Consider the following 22,606-nt stretch of genomic DNA (forward strand, 5'->3'; position numbering starts at 1 on the left):
AGGTTTATCCAATGTATTTGCATTCAGTCTATTGCGTTTTTTGTTTTGTTTTTTACACCATTTCCCCAGCTTTGGAAAACTCACAGGAACAGATGAAGCTGGGGTACACAAAAGCTGTAAAGCCAGGTGGATAAGGTTCTGATAATATGTCTTCCTATTCCCTCAGTACGTTACACTCAATCTCCACAATACTAAGGGGTTGGCAGTCCTTTATAATAAAATTCAGGACTGCCTGGTCCAGAACAGTCTTCCTAGATGAAAATAATAAAACACATATTAATTAAAACAAATGATGATAAAGATGTTCAGTGTCTATATAGGCCCACCAGTGTTCATCCTCGGTGTGTTTGTCTCCTCATTTTCATGTTTGGCTCTGTAATGCCTAAACACTGAGGAGGTGCTTTTGTTTGTGTAAGAAAGCTCCGCAGAACAGATGCGACATTTAACCTGCATAAAATGAAATAAATAATTTACACTTCAAGTCACATTGCTGTTTTTCCTATTATGGAAAATAGGACACCTACACCAGGAGATGCCGGACTAGAGCAGCGCAGATACTGAAGGACCCGTCCCATCCTGGCAACAAACTGTTCCAACTTCTGCAATCTGGTAGAAGGTTCCGCATCTTCCGGGCAAGGACAGAGAGACTCAAGAGGAGCTTCTATCCCCAAGCCATCCGTGCCCTAAACACACACACCCGCCCTCTCACATCATCTATAATTGACTGAGACAGGACTCTTCCAGACACTCTAAACCAAGGCACAATGTACATTTCAATTCCTTTAATTTTAAATATGTTTATATTGTCTATCCTGTAAAATAGTCAGATGTCTATTCATATTAATGTACAGAATTCACCTGCTTGCTGCTACTACTGCACATTCACCCAGTGTATATACTATATGTATATACTATATGTATATAGTATATACAATTTTTGCACATGTCGAGGAGCGTGTCAGGCTACATTTCACTGTATGTTATACTTGTATAACTATGCATGTGACAAATAAAGAACCTTGAAGAACCTTGAAGAATGATAGATTACACTGAAACAAAGACAGACAAACTATTACCTTATTTGCAGTTAAAAGATCAAAATGATCCCACACAGCAGAAACATTTCTTTTTCTTTCGGGCTCCATTTTGTTATGGAGAGAGATGTGTATTATTATTATTTTTTTAATCTTTGCGAGAGTAATTTTGTGTTTTTTTGGTAGCGACTCATTCCGTTGGCAGATGCAGATGCGGTACCTTTTAAACACAGATTGGGTCGTTGGCAATGAACGATACAGCAGCTGTGTCGATCACGTGACTTTTTCTTAAAGCGACGCACGCATCGATACAGGCATTGCTAGGTGAGCTTGATACATGCGTCGGTGTGTCAGTGTTGCTGGACCCAGAAACGGCCCTAACCAATCTGGCGCCCTAGGCAAGATTTTAGGTGGCGCCCCCCTACATCAGCAGTGTAGTGTAATGTTGTAACAAATAATATTTCTATTAAATAAGCTTTACTTTGCATTTTAATTAACGTGGGATTATTTTTTTGTATTTAGAAATAATAGTACCAACTTTTTTTTTTTCAACATTTGTGGCACTGGCGTGGCGCCAGTGCCACAAATGATGGACGGCGCCCTTAGCATTTGCCTATACAGCCTATGCCACGGGCCGGCCCTGGCTGGACCCATCACTAGTATTTTTCAAAGAAACCTGTAATTCATTTAAAGTTAAGTTCACTCATAAAATCTGTCCATCATAATAACATTACAGGCTATGCAAGGCAATACATGCCAACCCTCCCGATTTCTCGGACAATCCCGAATTTCAGTGCCTCTCTTATTACTCTTTCTGGATTGCAAAATAAACTTTTAAAAAAAATTTCAGGCGAGAATGTAGCTGTGCAAACTTCAAATATCTGAACCGGGGAGAACAGCAAACTCCCGGCACATCGTTTTAGGCTTTGTCTCACATCAGTCTAAAATTGTATGTAGCCATGAATAACGTGTTGCCATGTCCACCAGGAGAGACTGGACAGTATAGATGTAAAACAAATATGCCAGCAGTTTATCTCAGTTAATGAGAGAAGAAGGCATGTGTTTGGCTGCTTCACATAGTGGACATTCTATCTTATCTTATCTTATTGAGTTGTTGTGTGGGACACCAGTAGTGCATGTCTGTTGCTGCGACAGTAGTTCATGTTTAGAGTAAAACATCCCAGCTCACTGACTTGATAGTGTCACGTCCGGTGTGGCAGACATGTGGAATATATTAGGACCCAAAATGCGGCAGCTCAGGTGCAGGTGAGTATTTATTAAACCAAAAGGAAATACAAACAACAATGGCACTGGGAACATAAAACTAGAAGCTAAACTGGGTAAAACTAACAAAACAAACCAGAAACCAAGATGCAGGGAGGTCCAGGGAAATACATACGGCGAGACACAGGGAGACCGAGGGGAAACAACACAGCTTGTCGACAGTACGACGCAAAACTGACTCAGAGAAACACAGGGTTTAAATACACTGGGAAGTAACAAGGGGAATGAGACACAGAAGGAGAGCACAGCTGGGGGAAATAAGAACTGATGAGACAAGGAAGCGTAAACTGAACACATTCACATAAGACACGGACCTTCAAAGTAAAACAGGAAGTATGACACAGAGACGCGAACTTGACACGGTGGAGACAGAAACTAAGAAACACAGAGACATAACCAGTAAGGCAGAGGACTCGATGAACCAAAAGACACAGAGGGAAACTCAAACATGCTGACACAGACTTACACAGAACAGAGGGGACACAGAGAGACATGAAGGGCAAGGGATCAAAACTAGAAACCATCACCTCCACAGGACAAGACTCAGCAGTCCATCTGCATCTTAAGGATAAAGGACACTCTTTCGAGGATGCCAATGTTCACATTTTGGACAGAGAGGACAGATGGTTTGAAAGAGGAGTGAAAGAAGCCATCTATGTCCACTGTGAGCAACCATCTTTGAACAGAGGCGGGGGTTTACGACACCAACTCTCTGCCATCTATAATCCAGTTTTGAGATCCCTTCCCAGACGCCTTAACGCCCACTCACATCCTGGGCCATCTGATCTCAGGAATTCACATGATAAGGTGGGGCCAGGTTTCACAATGAACGCACCCGAAACTCTGGCTGATTGGGACCCACACCCAGTTTCACACCTTGGCTCAGGCGATTAGAGGATCATCAGGGGGTCCTTTTGTCCCTCTGTGGGGGGTCACTCCCACTAGGTTTATATCTGGGACTCTCCACCATTTGACCTCAGAACTGAAGAAGCTTCACGGATGAGAGGTGAAACGTCTTCAAGCAACTTAAAGAAGTCCAGACGCTTTTCTTTGCAAGCTCCTTTGACTACGATGACCTGGATGACTGAGAACCTTCACAGACATAGAATAAATCACACACACAAGTACAATAATACAAAAATCACAAAGAACTAAAAACACTGGGTCAAGAGACCCAGGACCCTGACAGATAGGGGCAAGAGTGCCTAAAATGTTGCATAATTTTGCTAAGAGATCTGTTACTTTGTGGTAATCTTAGATGAGTAGTTTTAGGGACAAAAACCAGCAGGTCATTCAGAGATGTTGGTGTCCTATAACTGAAGTAATGTTGTTAAGTCCTTAAAGTCATATTCTTTTATTGTCATGACTGTATTTTTAAATGGTTTAAAAACACGTAGAATAGCATATGTAGGCAAGTATATTTCTCCTTTTTTTTTAAATCAAAATCCGTCCCCACCAATGCCAAAACCAAATCTACGCCCTTGCTTTGGATGAAAAAATAGCTCCGTTATATATATATATATATATATATATATATATATATATATATATATATATATATATATATATATATTAGGGGTGCAACGATATTCGTATCGATATTGAACCGTTCGATACAGTGCTTTCGGTTCGTTACGCATATGTATCGAACAATACAACATTTGTAATTTATTTTATCAACTTTCCTTCTGACGATGCTGTCTGTGTGGAGCGCTCAGTGAATCTGCGTTCGACTACTCCGCCTAGGCTGCACTGTCGAGCGCAGATCCACTGAGTGCTCCACACAGACAGCATAGTCAGAAGGAAGAGCGCAGGGCACCTCCCCCACCCTCATTCAGATCTGGCGTTTGGAATTATTTTGGTTTTCATGTGACGTATGACCCTGAAGGTAAGCGAGTCATGGACTAAAGTAAAACAGTATGTTGGATGTGCCATGCAATGCTCAATTACATGGGTGGGAACTAGTGTGTTAGCGCAGTTAGCTCGTTAACGTGTTGGCCGTCTAGCCCCATGCACGGGGCGATCGGCGGTAGCTCGTTAACGGAGATTTGCCGTGTTGTGGCGTTAAGGTCATTTCAACGAGATTAACCTGAAAGCACTAGTGGGAACACAACGAATATGACTGCACATTTACGCCGACATCATCCTAGTGCAAAGACAAAAACAACAAGCATGCTACTAACTTTAGCCGAGTCATTTAGACAGCTGTTAGCACATGATTCTCCTTATGCTGCTGAGAATATAGCCCAGAAGAAGCGGATAGTATAGCTTTTATTTTGGAAAGAGACATTTCTCTGTAATAAACTCTCTTTTCCAAAGATGCATGATTCCTCAATCAGATACAGGGCTTGCAATATCGCTAGCCTGACGTCCTGGGGCTAGCGATTTTTTCAGTCGGGCTACCAAAATCTATCTCTTCCCTGCCCGTCGGGCTATTGTAGGAAGGAAAAATATATGTCAATGCTTTTGCATTCTTTCAGAAATGTAGCTGGGTAATTATGTCATTGGCATCGGTGAGCCACTGTCAATATGTGACATATTGAAATCGCGTTTGAATTTGCGCTTGTTTTTTTGCTTTCACTTTGCAATCGTGCGAACTGTGTATAGAGAGCGACAGCACTGATCTGTGAGTGATGATAATTTGTGCACCAATTCCTCTGACATCGTCTTATTAATCGTTAGCTTACTATGCAAACATGACAAGTGAAATCTCCCGCAGCTTAAACATGTGAGAGGTTGATCGCGCAGAGAATCGCTGAGCTTATGTGAGTGTGTGTGTAAAAGCAGCAGGATTTATATTTGACTACGATGACCTGGATGACTGAGAACCTTCACAGACAGATATATATTTCAGTTCTGCTGAGCCAAATAAGACAGGTCAGGGTGAAAAAGTGACAGCCAAAGGAAAGCTTACCACAAAACGGAGAAGTTATGACAAATCAGACTATAAGGCAAAAAGAAAGTGCAGCTTTATGGTTTCATGGACAAAATAATTTCTGTGGCTGCAATATGACGAGCTAAATAACCAGGGCTGCACATAAGTGGTCCGCAGGTGCGCATTCGCTGTCAAAATAAAAAACACGCACAAGGGTTAGGGTTAAATTTAAAAACTGTACTTTTGAGTTAAAATATATATTTATAATTTTAATAAATGACAAATTAAAAAGGCATGAACATTTTTTTTGTATCAAAAAAATATCGAACCGTGACACCAAAGTATCGAACCGAACCGAACCGTGAATTTTGTGTATCGTTGCACCCTACATTTTATACAGTGGAGCAAATACCAAGAACACAAATCCCTGTGAGCTCACTAGACTCCCATGTCATGTCTTCACCCAAACATTCGTGCTCTCTGCTCTCGTCTTCCCGAACTCCCTGTGTGTGCTTTCCTTTTTCGTCCACGCTCCTCCTACAGGGAAACACTAACTCCCACGGGCATACATGACCAGCATGACACTACACTTAGACACACACTAACTTGGAGTGTAACTCAACGATCCAGCGTCGAGGAGCTCTAAGCTACACTCCTATGTTACTCCCCTGACAAGTCAGATCAGCTGCAGGTGTGTAAGGTCCTTAGTTGTGGCCAAAAAACAAAACAAAAGCAAAAACAAAAACAAAGAAACCCTGGTGTATTGGCTCCATTTTTTGATAAATAATTGTATATATTTACACAATGTGTGCACAAGTTTTCAAAATACACAATTTATATTTGCATGGCTGTAGGTGGCTGTAGGTTTGCATGTGAGTGGCTGTAGTTCAGGTGGTAGAGCAGGTCATCTACTGATCGGAAGGTTGGTGGTTCGATTCCTGGCTTTCCCCAGTCTGCATGCCAAATATCCTTGGGCAAGATATTAACCCCAAATTGCTCTCCGATGCATCCATCGGAGTATGAATGTGTGTGAATGTTACTTAGAAAGCAACTAGAACAATGTGCTTGTGCGAATGGGTGAATGCACAAGTTGTGTAAAGCGCTTTGAGTGCTCAGAAGAGTAGAAAAGCACTATATAAGAACCAGTCCATTTACCATTTCAAATTATAAAATAATTTATTTAACATGTCTGTGGTTTTTACAGTAAAAAAATACTACTAGGGTAGTCTTTTGTATGATTTCAGGAATCTTGTGTTAATACAGTGTGTCAATGAAAAAACAAATAAATTCAGACACGTGAGGTTGAGCTACAAACAATGATACAAAGCAAGGCAGGAAAAAACAACCTTTCTGATCTTCTAAATTGGTACACTCCTGTAAGATCACTGAGGTCTGTGGATGCTCTCAGCTGTCCCGAGGTCCAGGTTAAAGACAGAGGAGACCGGGCCTTTGCTGTGACTGCTCTTAAATTGTGGAACAAACTGTCACACGAAGACCTCTCCAACATTGGACACTTTCAAAACCCGTCTAAAAAATCCACTTATATTCCTTGGCTTTTAAATCAGGATGAGTTTGTACTACTTTTATCTTACTTCTTACTCAAATCTTCTAATTTTATGATTCTTTCATGTCTTCTTATGTTTTATCTCTTTTATCTCTTTTTATGATCTTAAATGTCCATCACCTTGGTCAACAGTTGCTGTTTTCCATGTGCTATATAAATAAATTTGACTTGACTAGACTTGACTATATATTCAGGAGTGTTGCAATGCTATGGAGGAACTGCAGTATTTGCAGGAGTTAATCATGCCAGCTAACATTAAATTTCTGATTCAAACTTTTGCATGCCAAATATCCTTGGGCAAGATACTAACCCCATGTTTGCCTACTGGTGGTGGTCAGAGGGCCTGAATGATTTTCTCCATCTGGAAAGAACAGGCCTGTTGCAACCTGTAATATGTCCTTTTTCTTGGCATCCTTGCAAATGTCTATTTTTCTTGTTCCTCCTCCTCATCTAGCTCTAACCTGCTTGAAAACCTCAGTGTCTTCATCATAATGCATCCATCCTATTTCTATTTTTCTATTTCTCTTCAGAGCATTTCTTTTATGGGTTGTTTGGAAATGTTCTTTTTGCCATGTGCTACTGCCATCATCTTCAGATAATTTTCTTTTGGACAGTTTGGATTTCAGCCATTCAAAAAGCGCTGACTTGCGGCTGCTGCCCCTCCGTCTGTAAAATCCAAATACTGCTAGACAATCACCGTATGATGGCAAATAAGTCTTCAGCTCCTCATCTGTCATTAGACTTATGACACTGGCATCAATCTAAAGATGGAAAAATAATTTAATTTATTAAAACAACCAGCCTTGAAAATACAATCCTGTTTTTAACTTAAGAACAATGAGGAAAAGTTGCATTTCAACCAGTATCTTGTTGGAATTAAGTACCTTCTCATTCTCCAAGGTCTGTATAAATTCCTCAGAGACTTCTCTTTGTTTCAAGAATTCAGTCAAGTCTCCCATGCTGTAAGGAAGGATGTAAATTAAAATTACCTATTATAAAGCCACCATGTTATCATCAAAGTATCTGTGCCTACCTACATTATGAGCTCTGACTATGGTGGGGAAGTGGGAATGGCATTTTTAAGTGTCCATTTGCACTGTAACTACAATCAGCATCACAATACAGTCAATCCCACCTTTTCCCATTTGCCTGGTTACATTTTTATTGGTTTTGTTCCTTATTTATATAGTTTTCAGTCATATTCCCTGTTTTGGGTGATTTGTGGTTTTGTTTTATATAGTGCTGTACACTTATTACGTATGCTTTCAGCAAAACGTCTGTTTCATCAGACGTAACAGGTGTCATTAGCGTGTAACAGAAACCTTATAGGTACCTTTGGTTAACCTTCACATTGCATTCTATTCAACTTTGTATGTAACAATCGCTGTCACACTGTTTTGTATACCTTTTATCCAGTTATCATTTGTAGGAAGGTATTCAAAGCTGAAGAGCCTGGCGCCATTTGTTGTTATACAGTAGCTCACGACACAATCTAGTTTTGAGTGCGCACCCGTTTGATTTATTAACTCAAAAATTTGAGAAAAGTAACTCAAAATTTCGAGTTAGCGCTGCCAATCAGTAATCTACATGAATGACGTCATTTCCTTGTTACCCGGAAGCTGAAGCCCTCAGCTACAAATGCTACAGCTAAGCTACCGGTATTACATCCAGTCGTGAATGCACAGATTGCTGAGTGTTTTCAGCCTGGCTTCACAAATGATAAAATCCCTGTGTTATTAGCTGAATCACATGGTGTTACTATCAGCAAACGTACTCGCGAAAGCACCAATTTGTTGGGATCCATTTTTGAGTGCGCGTTCCTCTGCGCCATATGCTTCCGGGTAACAAGGAAGCGACCTCATTCACGTAGATTTTTGATTGGCAGAGCTAACTCGAAATTTTGAGAAAAGTAACTTGAAATTTTGAGAAAAGTAACTCGAAATTTTGAGAAAAGTAACTCGAAATTTTGAGTTATGGATACTATTTTTTTGGTTTTTATTTAGTGGCGGAAACCGGCTTCCATATATATATACGTATGTGTAGCCGTTATATGAGGGATTAACTATGTGACTTACTGAAAGTTTGTCTGCTTTAGTTTTTTTTCATTGTCAGTCGATCAATCAATCAATTCGACATGTGCAGGTTGCCCTGCAGTGAAATGAGACCCCCCCCCCCCCCCCATCACATAGGGATACAGGTTGGAGATCGGTAGCGTTACAGAAAAAACACTGAAATATACACTACAATGGGAGGGTATAAGAGGAAAAACAGAGACCTCTACTCATGCTGGGCTCCTGGGAGGACAGCATGAGAACAGGAAACAAAAAAATCCTCTGCACAGAAAAGCACATAAATGTCCACAGCACAACATTATGGAACACGTGACAAGCCACAGGGTTGGGTAGGGGGTGAGGAGTAATCCGAAGCAAACACAGCAGCCATCCTGCCCAGTGCTACCATTCCAGCGCGGGCTCACCGCTGGCCGTGTTCCCCAGGAGGGAACAAGCATTGAAGGCATTTGGAAAGGGAGGGGGGATGAGTGTGTGCTTATCAGTGTATATGTATGTGTGTGCATGTCCAGAGTTCAGCTAAGATAGTGTCCTTCACCCTGCTAGGCTAAGTAAACAGTCTACCAGACAACCCAGGTGGCCTTGCATGGAATGGGAAGAACAGTCTAAACACAGTCCATTATCAGAGTGTTGTTGTTCAGCTCCAGCCTTGAGTTTAGAAACAGACTGTGAGAGAGTGTTCCAGGGAAAAGTAAAAACACCAGACAAGAAAAGGACATAAGAAGCTAAGCAGGGAAGATAAGGGAGAGGAGAGGAGAAAAAGTGCGACCGCCTTCACCGAGAGCCAAACGAGTTTTGTGTATGTGTTGGGTGTGTATGTGCATTACCTTTTATGTTTTATTGTCTAACACTAAATAAAAAGATTAGGAAAAAAAGGTTTTGAATATTTTATTTTTCTTACATTTCAGGTCAGATTTTTAATACAGTGGGGCAAAAAAGTATTTAGTCAGCCACCGATTGTGCAAGTTCCCCCACCTAAAATGATGACAGAGGTCAGTAATTTGCACCAGAGGTACACTTCAACTGTGAGAGACAGAATGTGAAAAAAGTATTTTGGCCCATTCCTCCATGCAGATCTTCTCGAGAGCAGTGATGTTTTGGGGCTGTCGCCGAGCAACACGGACTTTCAACTCCCGCCACAGATTTTCTATGGGGTTGAGGTCTGGAGACTGGCTAGGCCACTCCAGGACTTTCAAATGCTCCTTTGTTGCCCGGGCGGTGTGTTTTGGATCTGTGGTGGGGCGTGGTCTGCGGTGCCGTGCGGACGCACCTGCACGGCATCCGCAATCACGCCCGCCGTGTTAAAACACGGGGACTCAGTGGTGTGGTGTGGTGTGGTGTGGTGTGAATCTAATCTAATAAAGTTGGCTCTGAACGTCGCTTCGTGGTCCCGCCGTGCCTTATTCCTGCCACATTGGTGCCGAAACCCAGGAGGCGGCATGGCGGGTACCTACCAGAGCCAGGAAAGGAAAGAGCTGGCCGAGATGGTGGCCGAAATAGCGGCCACCCAGCGGAAGCAGGCGGCGGAGGTGCGTCGCCAACAGGAAGAGCTGCGGAAGGAGAGTGAACGCCACCTGGGGAAGATGGCAGAGCTGGCGGCGCTGCTCTGGGCCTGGGCGCCACCCCCACAAGTGTGTCCCGAGGACAGCGAAGCGGTGGAGGAGCCGTGTGGGTCACCTCGGCAGCCGGAGGTGGTGGACGAGCCACGCGGGGGTCCGAGCCTGCCGGAGGAGGAGGAGCAGCCGGGTGAAGGGCTGCTCCTGCCGGGAGCGGTGGAGGAGCCGCTCCAATCGGAGGCCGAGGACGAGGCGGGCGAGGGTCTACACCTGCCGGAGGCAGAGGGGTCGCTCCACCCAGAGCTGGGCGAGGGGCTGTGCCTGCTGGGGGCGGAGGCGCAGGGCGGGGAGCCGCTCCAAACGGGAGTGGCGGAGGCGGTGGCGGAGCAGCTGTGCGGGGAGACGGAGGTCCCTGCTCCAGGGCAGCCTGTGCAGCCGGAGTTGGAGGCAGAGGAGCGGGACAGCCCCGCTAGGCCGGGGATCGGCGGGCTGGCTAGTCCAGCCTCGCTGCCACCAGTCGATTCTGCGCGCCTGACGTCTGCCCAGCCGCCTGTGTGCAGGAGCGCACGGCCATGCCTGTGGGGCCGTGGCCGCTTGCTACGCGGCCGACCTCCGGACCAGCTTCGCCGTTGCCGCTGGATGCGCGGGCGGCCACCAGAACGGACGCTTCCCCGTCGCTTGGTCAGGGGCTGGGGCGCCGATGGGTAGGGGCCGAGTCTCGCCCCAGTTCGCGGGGGGGGGGGAGTAAGTTCGGCCAGATTGCTCCCCGGCCTCAATCGGGCGATGGGGGTATGTGGTGGGGCGTGGTCTGCGGTGCCGTGCGGACGCACCTGCACGGCATCCGCAATCACGCCCGCCGTGTTAAAACACGGGGACTCAGTGGTGTGGTGTGGTGTGGTGTGGTGTGAATCTAATCTAATAAAGTTGGCTCTGAACGTCGCTTCGTGGTCCCGCCGTGCCTTATTCCTGCCACAGGATCATTGTCATGTTGGAAGACCCAGCCTCGTTTCATCTTCAAAGTTCTCACTGATGGAAGGAGGTTTTGGCTCAAAATCTCACGATACATGGCCCCATTCATTCTGTCCTTAACACGGATCAGTCGTCCTGTCCCCTTGGCAGAAAAACAGCCCCATAGCATGATGTTTCCACCCCCATGCTTCACAGTAGGTATGGTGTTCTTGGGATGCAACTCAGTATTCGTCTTCCTCCAAACACGACGAGTTGAGTTTATACCAAAAATTTCTCCTTTGGTTTCATCTGACCACATGACATTCTCCCAATCCTCTGCTGTATCATCCATGTGCTCTCTGGCAAACTTCAGACGGGCCTGGACATGCACTGGCTTCAGCAGCGGAACACGTCTGGCACTGCGGGATTTGATTCCCTGCCGTTGTAGTGTGTTACTGATGGTGACCTTTGTTACTTTGGTCCCAGCTCTCTGCAGGTCATTCACCAGGTCCCCCCGTGTGGTTCTGGGATCTTTGCTCACCGTTCTCATGATCATTTTGACCCCACGGGATGAGATCTTGCGTGGAGCCCCAGATCGAGGGAGATTATCAGTGGTCTTGTATGTCTTCCATTTTCTGATGATTGCTCCCACAGTTGATTTCTTCACACCAAGCTGCTTGCCTATTGTAGATTCACTCTTCCCAGTCTGGTGCAGGTCTACAATACTTTTCCTGGTGTCCTTCGAGAGCTCTTTGGTCTTGGCCATGGCGGAGTTTGGAGTCTGACTGTTTGAGGCTGTGGACAGGTGTCTTTTATACAGATGATGAGTTCAAACAGGTGCCATTCATACAGGTAACGAGTGGGGGACAGAAAAGCTTCTTACAGAAGACGTTACAGGTCTGTGAGAGCCAGAGATTTTCCTTGTTTGAGGTGACCAAATACTTATTTGCCACCCTAATTTACGAATAAATTCTTTACAAATCCTACCATGTGGATTCATGGATTTTTTTTTCACATTCTGTCTCTCACAGTTGAAGTGTACCTCTGGTGCAAATTACTGACCGCTGTCATCATTTTAAGTGGGGGAACTTGCACAATCGGTGGCTGACTAAATACTTTTTTTGCCCTACTGTAAGTTGCAGGAACCCTGTTCAGTAGTGATGTGACGTTCTGTATCGAGGCTTCGAAGCTTGTGTCGAGTAATGGAGGGGGCGTTTCCGCGATGCGCATATCGAGGCTTGCTTCATTTATGGGAGGAGCTGAAAATGATGACGTCCGAAGCCTCGCTGCCCGGCTGTACCACGTGACTGGTTCATGAAGTGGTTCGAACTTTGCCGCGAGATATGACAGCGATATAAACCCCTCAGACTTCATTCAAAAATGTGGGTGTTTGATGGAGAGTTGCGGTTAGTGAGAGTTTGGAGACAGTTTGGAGGTTTATGAGAGTGAGGAAAGTCAGGAGAGAATGGAGCCAGCTAAGAAGAGGAAGATGTCCTCCCCTGTGTGGTAACATTTTGATCTTATTCCTCCCAACAAGGTATGTAAATTTCTACAGAAGATGTATTTTCATAATACTGATGGTGCAATACAATATATGTTAAGCTGTCTTTACTTTTGTACAAGGTGAAGTGTTTGCTATGTGCCAGGGAGCTGGGATATAACAACAACACCTCATCCATGCTTAGGCACTACAGAGCTTTGCCTGAGAATAAGGGGAACACCGATTGAGAAGCAAGAGGTGAGCCATCAAATGCCATGATAATATAGCATGCAGTAATGTTACTAAATGATATAACAATATTATACAACTGTAATAAGTTACGTGTGTGATATTTATATTTGTGCTTTGTCTTTATTGTCTTTCCTCGGGAGAACAATCTCAAATAGATGAAGACCTGGTCAGCATGGTGATCGAGGACTCCCAGCCATTTAGCATTGTGGAGGACAAAGGATTTAAAAGATTTGTTAAATCATTAAATCCTAGCTATGTTCTCCCCACCAAAAAGGTCATAAAAAAATTTAGTTTTTACAGAATAAAATGTGAACAGGCAGGACTGAGGCCTCAGTGTGTAGCTGTCCATACCTCAACGTTACAAAAGCACAACCACTGTCCTCACCTCACAGTAAATGATCATTTCCATTTTAAGCATTTCCAAATGATCATTTTCCATACTGCCAGTATAAATATACACAGTATGCTGCCATCACTACAATATAGATGTTTTACACACTCCTTTTGTTGTTGACTGTGTGCAAAAGGCCACACTTCAAATTCTTGCCAACTAATATTTTTATGTCCAGTAGGTGTCCTACTAGAGCAAATGAAGCTTCAAGAAGCTTTGTGCTGGGGTGAACCAATTGGATGAAAAGCTTCAGTGCTTCATGAAGCTTCATCTGCCCATCACTACTGTTCAGTGTGAGTGGAGAACAGCCAAGTCTCCTCCTCTGATAAACCTCCATCTGTGCCACTGAAAACAGTTCATCTGACTGTGACTGTAAACATGTTTCCATTTGTCACTTCAGTCTTTACTCTGAAAAACAGGAAGCGAAATCACAACTCAAACTATTTCTTTGTTTAACATTTTAAATGTTTATTTAACATTTTCAAGACTTCATGTTCAAAATACATTCAATAAAAACTTGATAAGGTAAGATTATTTATATAGCACAATTCAACAACAAGGTGATTCAAAGTGCTTTACAGAGACATTAAAAAAAAATAAAATAAAATGAAAAGCATGATTTAAAATGGATTAAAAAACAGTAGATAAAATCAGAACAGTAGATAAAATCAGTAGTTAAAATGTAAGTTTTGAAATTTAAGCTTAACCCTCCTGCCATCCTTTAAAAAACTCACACCCATCACCCTAGGGACCATTCTCAGCCACGGCATAAAAAGACCATATATCCATATTTTATTCCACTTTAAATTAGCCAACCTTGTAAAACTACTTCTCCCTGAAATATTCATGTAAAGTTTTAATTATATTTTCGTTGTTTTAACCCTTCAAATCCCAGTGTTATTACATGAGCGCCCTGTGTTATAAGCCCCAAAAACCAAAAAACGAAACTAAATATTTCCACAAAAAACCAGTTTAAGTAATATGTGATTGTCATTATAAGTAGGCCTTTAGATGGACCAAAGATTGGCACCAACATACATTTTGACCTGCCATTATTTTTTTTGCATTTTTTTTGCAATTTAAAAATTAAAACTTCAAGGCCCTGAGTCTTCATTGACATCCAAGAAAAGAAGAAAAAATAAAATCATATGATGATAATTTGGGGTTGAAAAATAGCGTTTATAATGGAAGTCAATGGGCAGAAAATGGTCCCCAGGGTGATGGGTGTGGGGGTTTCTGCTGCTCAGCCATTTTAGGCTGATTTAAGGAATTCACACTGGAATATTAACATTGACAGGTAAAAACTATCCTGTGGCAAGTTTGGTTATATTCCACTGAACACAGTGGAAATGGCAGCCATTTAACACATAGCAGTGGCACAAAAAGGTCCCAAGAAGGCAGGAGGGTTAAAAGTGTGGATTTGGTGTTTTATTCAAATGCAGCTGAGAACAGGTGAATCTTCAACCTGGATTTAAATAAACTCAGTGTTTCAGCTGATGTGAGGCTTTCTGGGAGTTTGTTCCAGATATATGGAGCATAAAAGCTGAATGCAGCTTCTCCGTATCTGGTTCTGACTCTGGGAACTGATAAAAGACCGGATCCAGATGACCTGAGGGATCTGGAAGGTTCATACTGGGTCAGGAGGTCACTGATAACATGACAACAGATTTTTTCATCCAACTGCTGAAGCAAAGCAAACCACTCAACATGAACACTGAAGCAGAACAGTTTAGAAAGCTTAAAATGGAACTAGGGAACCATTTTCATTCATAGTTGCCTCATCAGATCTTTACAGGAGATTCCATCTGAACTCTGTGGAGCCTGATCTCAGGAGTTTTGAGTCTGACCCTGAAAGCAGAAGAGGATCTTTCTGTCTCTGCAGATTCACTGTGATGGGAGTGATTTCAGCCCTGAGTGATCAAGGTGATGTTTGCACAGAGCAGATAATTTAGTGAATGTTTTGGGACATTGGTAACAGTGAAACAGTTTTTTAGTAACGTGGGATCGTTTGTGTTCAGTGTATGAACTGAGATTCCTGAAGCTCTTGTCACACTGGTCACAGCTGTAGTTTCCTTCCATGTGTGTACGTTCATGCTTGTTACAATGACATGAGCGTGAAAAGCTTTTGTCACAGTGTCTGCACTTGTATGGTTTCTCTCCTGTGTGGACTCGTTTGTGTGTTTTAAGCCCATCTGCAGTGGTGAAGGATGACCCACACTGATCACAGAGGTGCTCTTTAACCCCACTGTGAATCAGTTCATGTTGTTTTAATCTACTTGATGTGGTGAAACTTCGCCCACATTCTTTGCAGTGTTCCAGTTTGTCTCCAGTGTGTTCACGTTGATGTGTTTTTAGGCTTTTTCTATGGCTGAAAGTTTTTCCACAAAGGTCACAATGAAACTCTTTCCCACCACCACAGTGATGACAGGGTTGAGAACTGGATCCATCTGTGTCGCTCTGCTTCTAAACAAAGACACAGTGTAAGTTAGTCCTTCAACATTTTTATCCTGAACGTCGCCTGAAATAAAGAGCATCTCTGCAGACGTCCAATTACATTTGACTGTTTCAGTTAACACACTCAGTTTAGTGGGCTGTAAAAACTACAATACTACCACCATAATACTACATTAATACTGATACTACTAATATGTTACAATAACATCTGACTTGCACTAAAGTACTACTATCCTAATATCTGCAGGGTACCAACACAGTGCAAAACTACTAATGTAACACTGCAATAATACTAATTTAATACTGCATTAATAACACTAACTGTGTAGTTATAACACTCAGCTGAATGGGACACAAGAAAAACACTACTACCCCCATGACACTGCAATTATAATATTAAATGAGTATTTTAACACTACTACTATACTAAAATACTATTACGTAACAACACAACTTTGTTAACCATAATAGAAGATTACTGAATGTTTGGTTTTGTACTTATTTTCATTTGTGTTTTATTTTATTCCATGTACTCCTAACAGAGGAATCAGGCTCTGTAAACAAAAGGCCATTTATGTGGAAATAATAACAATGTCATTATATACCATGAAACTGCCTGAACATTAAATAACACCATCATATTAATTTTCAGCACTTTTAGTTTTTCATGATCCTGTAAACAAAAATCAAAACTGACATGAAAATCTGAATAATCACTCAGAGCTGCTTTTCCATGCAGTAGAATTGCTAACATGCTAACACAGTTTAATGAGCAGAGTTGTTCCAAACAGTCAGGCTAAAATGACAAAATACAAATATAAATACATACCTCACAGTAACTGCACTTGTAGAGTCTCTTTCTGGTGTGGATCTGTTGGTGTTCTCTCAGGTAACGTGGAGCTTTAAAAGACTTCTCACACAGGTCGCATTTGTAAGGTCTCCCCTCAGTGTGGGTAAACATGTGGCGTTGTAACAATGTGTTGTTTATAAACTGTTTGCCACACTGATCACAGCAGTACACTTTAACTCCAGTGTGGATGAGTTGGTGTCTTTTTAGAGCACTCTTCCAGAAAAAAGACTTTCCACACAAGTCACAGCTGAATTGTCTCTCTCCAGTGTGGATGACCTGATGCTGTTTTAGTTCATACTTCCAAGTAAAATCCTTCCCACACTCGTCACAGGTGTATGTTTTCTCTCTCTTTCTTGGTTGAGGTTTGTCGGCCTCCTGAGAGCGCTGACTTCTCGCTCCATGTTGGTCCTGCAGTGACAGAGATACAAACAGAGGCAGTGAGTGAAATGCAGTCGTGGAACAAACTCAACCTTCAAACTCCCTCCATTAACACTAGTTTTAAACCTGAAGGTGGAGTGTGGCACCAAACACCTTAAAGGCATCTTATCCCCACCTACTGGTAGTTCTAACACATTACATCCAACCTGGTCTTAAAAATAATTCATGACTGTTCAAACACTCTAAAATATTTTTCCTTTTTTTCCTTACTTTTACTCCCCACAGAAAAAAAGGACTTTCTACTCATTGTATTTACAAAACAGATTTTTTGCTTTTGGTTTGAGAAATTTGAGAGGAGTCATTTCATCACTAAGGGCATCAAACATCAAACCAATATGAACCTAAAAAGTAACACATGAAATAATCCTGATCGTGTACTAATCACCAGGGTATGAAACATAAAAAGAGATGAAAGAGGCAAAACTGTGAGTCATAGTCAGGAGTTAAAGTGAGACGTTGTTCTTCCTTCTTTTTTGCACAGCACCTGAACAAACAGGTAATTTCAAATGCAGCGTTTCTATCAACAAACATCAGCAAACACACAAACTGTTTGTGTGCAGTTTGTCTCACAGTGTGTTGCTGGCTAAAGGTCCAGCTGCTGTACATCACAGGGAGAGAAAAGAAAGAGAGCTAACTTCACTCAGAGATGGAGAAAGATAAGACACACAGGACAGGAGAGGAAGAAGAGAGGTTAGATTTAAAGGGAAGGACTGCTCAGTGGGATTTGATCAACTGGAGATTAAAGCTTACATGTAAGTCCTCATGTGTTGAAATCAGATATTGGGTCTGTACATGTGACATTATGTTTTTTCAGATTATGAAACATGCTGCAAAACAATCTGAGGCAGATTAACTGTGTTATTTAAAGACTGCATGAAGATCCTCTGCAGGTTAGTGCAGGATAAACAGGTTCGTTTGCTGAACTGTGATGGATTTAAAGTAAAGAACAGTGTGACTGGTGCACAGTGACTGTGGTGCTCATGTCACAGTTAGATTACATCAAGTGTAGCAGAGATTCATTTAAACTGAAGCTCATGATGCTGACATTCATTCACTGAGTTCCACCTTCATACCAACAGTATAGTGTCTAATATAAAGACAGTGTACAGTCAGTGTAGAGGATGGAAATCAGCCAGGACAGCTCATGAAACATCTGCTGACATCTGGTTGAAATCAGTTGTGTACATCCACAGAGAGCAGCAGGTCAGCTGATCACAGCCTGTACTTTAAGAAAATCTACTGGAGCTCTCAACAGAAATTATTGTGAGCTGTGATTCTTTTCCCCACGCTGAGCCACTACAGCTGATTTTAGGGTTCCCACCTGCTCAATCCCACTTTAACCTCTTCCCTGCTCATGTTCCTGTTTAGAGGCAAAGTCACCCTCTACAGTGTAGGCAACAGAAAATACACACATGTTTTATTTTCCTTCATTTTCCTTCATTCGGGCTGCTGTTGTGATGCTTTGAATGTGTATTTTTGGGGTGAAGAACAAAATGTTATGTCCATTTGATTAATAAATAATTTCGATGAATAAGCCTTACACATGTGCTGTGGTGTAGTCTTTCTTTGCTTGTGACTTAATAATGTTTGTAAACATAATAGTCTAAAAAACAACATAATATACAACACAGTGATATAACAGGTTTGGAGGATGAGAGTTTTAGACGTGACTGATTATTTGGTGAAACTGTGATACTTTCCTCACCTCCTGTGTTGAGCTCATTGTTTCCTCTGTAGTGACTCAGCTGAGTCCAGATGGCTGAAAATGTTCCTCTGCTGCTCCGTCAGACTCTTCTCCTCCTGCTGATCAGCTGGGACACAAAACAGATCTTTGTTAGGCTCCACACTGCACTGAAGAGTCAAAGTGTCTCATATGTTCATCTGACAACACAAAGTACAAATTTCACTCTGATTGCTTGTAGAAATCTTGTGAGACGTGTTGTGCTGCAAAGTGAGGAAACTCTCTCACTCACTTATACTTCAGGAAGAACTTTGTGACATTGGCTCTAATATTCTAAGCAGCCCTTTACTATGACAGGGCCAGAAAGTCCTATTTGAAGGTTTGGGAGAAGGACCATGTTAAAGGTGGATTGGGGTTTATACACTTTGTTATGATACAGGTAAGGCTGTAAGAGCCTGAGAAGGTGTCCTGAATGAACCTCTAAAACCAGTTTTCAGCTAACGACTCTGCTTCAGTCTGGAAAACAGCAACTACAAGTTTAAAGACTCCATCAACAATTCACACCCAGCAACAGCCTGAACAGCTCCTCCTGTGGTTTCCACAAACAGGGACAGACCTGTCACTCCCCCACCCCACACTTTCAACTCCTTCAGCCCCCCAGTCCCACCACCTCCACCATTCCCCGACAACCAATGATTAAAGCTCATTGATCAAATGCTGTGATTGCAGTGACTCACTCACTGTGAATGGTACTCATGGCCACTGATCAGCGGTCTTTGATTAATGAGCTTTGATCAGTGGTTTCAGTGCTTTCCTTCCTGCTTTGACTGCAGCTGTGTTTGACACAGGAAGACATTTTTACATTCTTTTACGACTCGGTGGGGGCCACTAGAGGCTATAAGAGCTTGAGTAACCCTCCACCAGTTGGAGATTTGATGTCTCCCCATCCGGATGGTTTGTGCTCAAAGGTGTTGAATTGTATGAAATGAAGTAATTGTTGATTGAGCATTTATACACCGAGTATTGTCCTTCCTTCAGCCCAAAGATCGAAAGAATTGGGAGAAATTAACACCACCACAATATATTTTATTCTCTGTGCTTTCAAATATGAACACTGTTTACTTTCATATGTTTCATTAGTTTTTGTTAACATCTTCCTGTGCATCACTTTACAGCAGCCACACTCATTAAAATGAGACTTTGTAGGAGTTCACTTCCTCTCATGTGTTCATCCACAGCAGCTGGACAATAAAGTTTATTGTGACCCTGATACTGCAGCAGATCGCTCTCATCCATTTCCTGTTATCACTTCAAATAGAAACGAGGCTGTAGAGGTTTGGTGCAGGCAGAAAAACAGCTGCAGGGACAATGAAAATACTTTTCTGCTCCAACTTCTCCCAGCATGCTGAGCTAATGATTAGTTGGTGTTTTTCTCCAAACACTCTCTCACTCTTCTCTCAACGTGTTCACAATAAACTGTGAACAGACACCGAGGAGAGCAGCAGAAGACCTCATTCAGGAGCTAAACTCAACATGAACTGAACTCACAGTAAAGTTAGCTCGGTGCTTACCTTTAGATGAGCCCACAAACCGAGAGAAACTCCGCGATGAAGCTGCAACTCTTTCCAAACACAGGAAACAGATCAGGGAGCAGAGACCCACGTGGTTCACGCTGATCTCAGCTACGATCCAGGAGACAAGGGTGGGCAGATCGATGCAGATATCGATCCAAACGTTGGTAGTGGTTTATGATCGATACTTTGGTTTGTTTTCTCCTCTAAGTTCACTACTTTACTCGCTTTGGATGAAAAAGTAGCTCCGTCTGTGCAAACTGCGCACGGCATGTCACCACCGAGCATGCTTCTTCTTCTTTATATTGTTGGCAAATAACAAAATGGTGCATTACCGCCACCAACTGGTATGGAGATTGAATTGAAACGTCGACTAGCAACAGTTTACTCTCTTTTAAAACCTGGAATAAGGCCTGATCACTTTCACTTCTTGAGTCTTTTTGCAGTAAATCAATAAGATCCAGTTCCATTTTTATGTTACTGAGTTTTTGGATCCGTATAATATATCATGTTCTATAGTTTCCTCTTCTCCACAGGAATCACATTTACCTGTATTATATTTCCCTGTCATGAATAGTGTAGAGTTCAAACCAGTATATCCAAATCTTATTCTAGATATGACCACCTCCTCTCTTTTCCTCTCCTTCTTGTGCTTCTCATCTCTCCTCCTCTCCTTTGAATCATGCATGAAGCTGAATCGTGATGAAGCTGGAACTCTTTCCAAACACAGGAAACAGATTAGGGAGCAGAGACCCACGTGGTTCACGCTGATCTCAGCTACGATGCAGGAGACAAGGGTGGGCAGATCGATGCAGATATCGATCCAAACGTTGGTACTACTTTATTCGCTTTGAATGAAAATCCAGCTCCTTTTGCGCAAACACCTCTCTTGAAGCGTCCACACTTTGCTCCGCCCTTCTTCTTCTTTTACTTCTAGGTGCAGGGTATTGAGCTTTGAGGATCCCAGTCAAACCTAGCTTCGAAGCACACGCTAAAAGCACTTCTACTTGTGTATTTTTCAAAAAAGGAGACCGTACCCAAAATATTAACTCTCAAAAAACAACAATCACAGGACATTTTACAGAGTTCAAATGTGCAGCTGCAGCGCAAATGACAGCAAACACTTTTTGTAAGCCTAACAGCTTCCAGATCATTTATTCTGACAATACAGCAAGAAGGTCATCACTGCTTCAAGCACTGCCTATATGAGCTGGTCAGAGAGCAAGGACAGCAAGCAGTCCTCTGCCCTTGAAGAAAAGACATCTGCCCAAGATGAAGAAACTTCCTCTCCAGAAGATGAGGGGAGAATCTGCAAAGAGGCTGACTGCATCATTCACCACTGATGATGAGTACTAGCCAGTGCCCGAATCCTCTTCTTTGGGGGAGGATTGGTGTTGGGGGGCATGGAGGTGGAGGCTGAGCAGCTGATGGAAAAGAAGATAGGGGCATTTTCTGAGACCGAGGAGCCGGTGACTGAGTGGATCACCTGAGATCTACTTTTGAACTTTTTATAATAAAGGAGATTTAGCTGCTGTGCACCCTCACAAACCTGCACAGGGGGCGAAGGTGCAAGGATTGGAGGATTATAGATGAAGTGGAGACTACACCAGAAGAAACCAATACATAGCATGTTGGATGACAACACTGGAAGTTCTCAGGAAGTAACAAATGGCATAGGGTTCAGACTCCAACTGACGGAGGAGCTCTGAGGACAATGTCTTTACTTCGGTCACTTTGGAAGAGGAACTCTTTATATGAAAACTGGCACAGGGGAAACAACCCAGAGCTTCCTCCCCAGCTCCTCCAGTTGCAACAGAGGAAGATTTTGTTGTCTGTCTTTGGCTTCACCGAAACTGCCACGGCGATATCCCACATGCCAAAGCAACGGAGGAATGTGCTTCTTTTGACAGCAGCACACAAGGAACCAGTCAGTGATGGGGAATAAAGGATGCGTGAAAGCAAGAAGCAATCCTGGATTACAATAGGCACAAATACACATTGGATAACTTAGAGAGGATGTTGGCACCTCGAGTTGTAGAAGGAAAACTAACTGATGGCTGATGGCTCTTTTCTCCAATCTCCTGGATGTCGGATGTCTTGGGATACGATGCCTTTGTCCAGCTGGAAACAACTTCACTGAAGTGGGGGAGTCCTCTACA

General features: G+C 42.8%; 2 protein-coding genes across 3 annotated transcripts in view; one reads left to right on the forward strand and one right to left on the reverse strand.

Moving 5' to 3' along the window:
• Positions 1-22,606, forward strand: part of LOC146567608 (uncharacterized) — a 130,843-nt gene that overhangs the window by 43,743 nt on the left and 64,494 nt on the right. The gene's annotated exons all lie outside the window — the stretch shown is intronic.
• On the reverse strand, positions 13,872-20,717 carry LOC146567611 (uncharacterized). Of its 2 annotated transcripts, none has more exons than XM_085287539.1 (4): positions 20,448-20,717; positions 18,901-19,006; positions 16,737-17,165; positions 13,872-15,913 (listed from the first exon to the last, which is right to left on the reverse strand). In XM_085287539.1, the coding sequence occupies exons 2-4, from the start codon at positions 18,916-18,918 to the stop codon at positions 15,338-15,340; spliced, it is 1,023 nt and encodes a 340-aa protein (XP_085143665.1). In that variant the 5' UTR covers positions 18,919-19,006; positions 20,448-20,717; the 3' UTR covers positions 13,872-15,337. The 2 variants fall into 2 exon arrangements, with proteins under 2 accessions (XP_085143665.1, XP_085143664.1); XM_085287538.1 differs by having other exon boundaries at positions 13,872-15,916.

This window comes from Mchenga conophoros, linkage group LG9, assembly GCF_057382185.1.
Source record: "Mchenga conophoros isolate Kocher_MC1m ecotype Shallow Benthic linkage group LG9, M_conophoros_male_GT1.1, whole genome shotgun sequence".
NCBI classification, from domain to species: Eukaryota; Metazoa; Chordata; class Actinopteri; order Cichliformes; family Cichlidae; genus Mchenga; species Mchenga conophoros.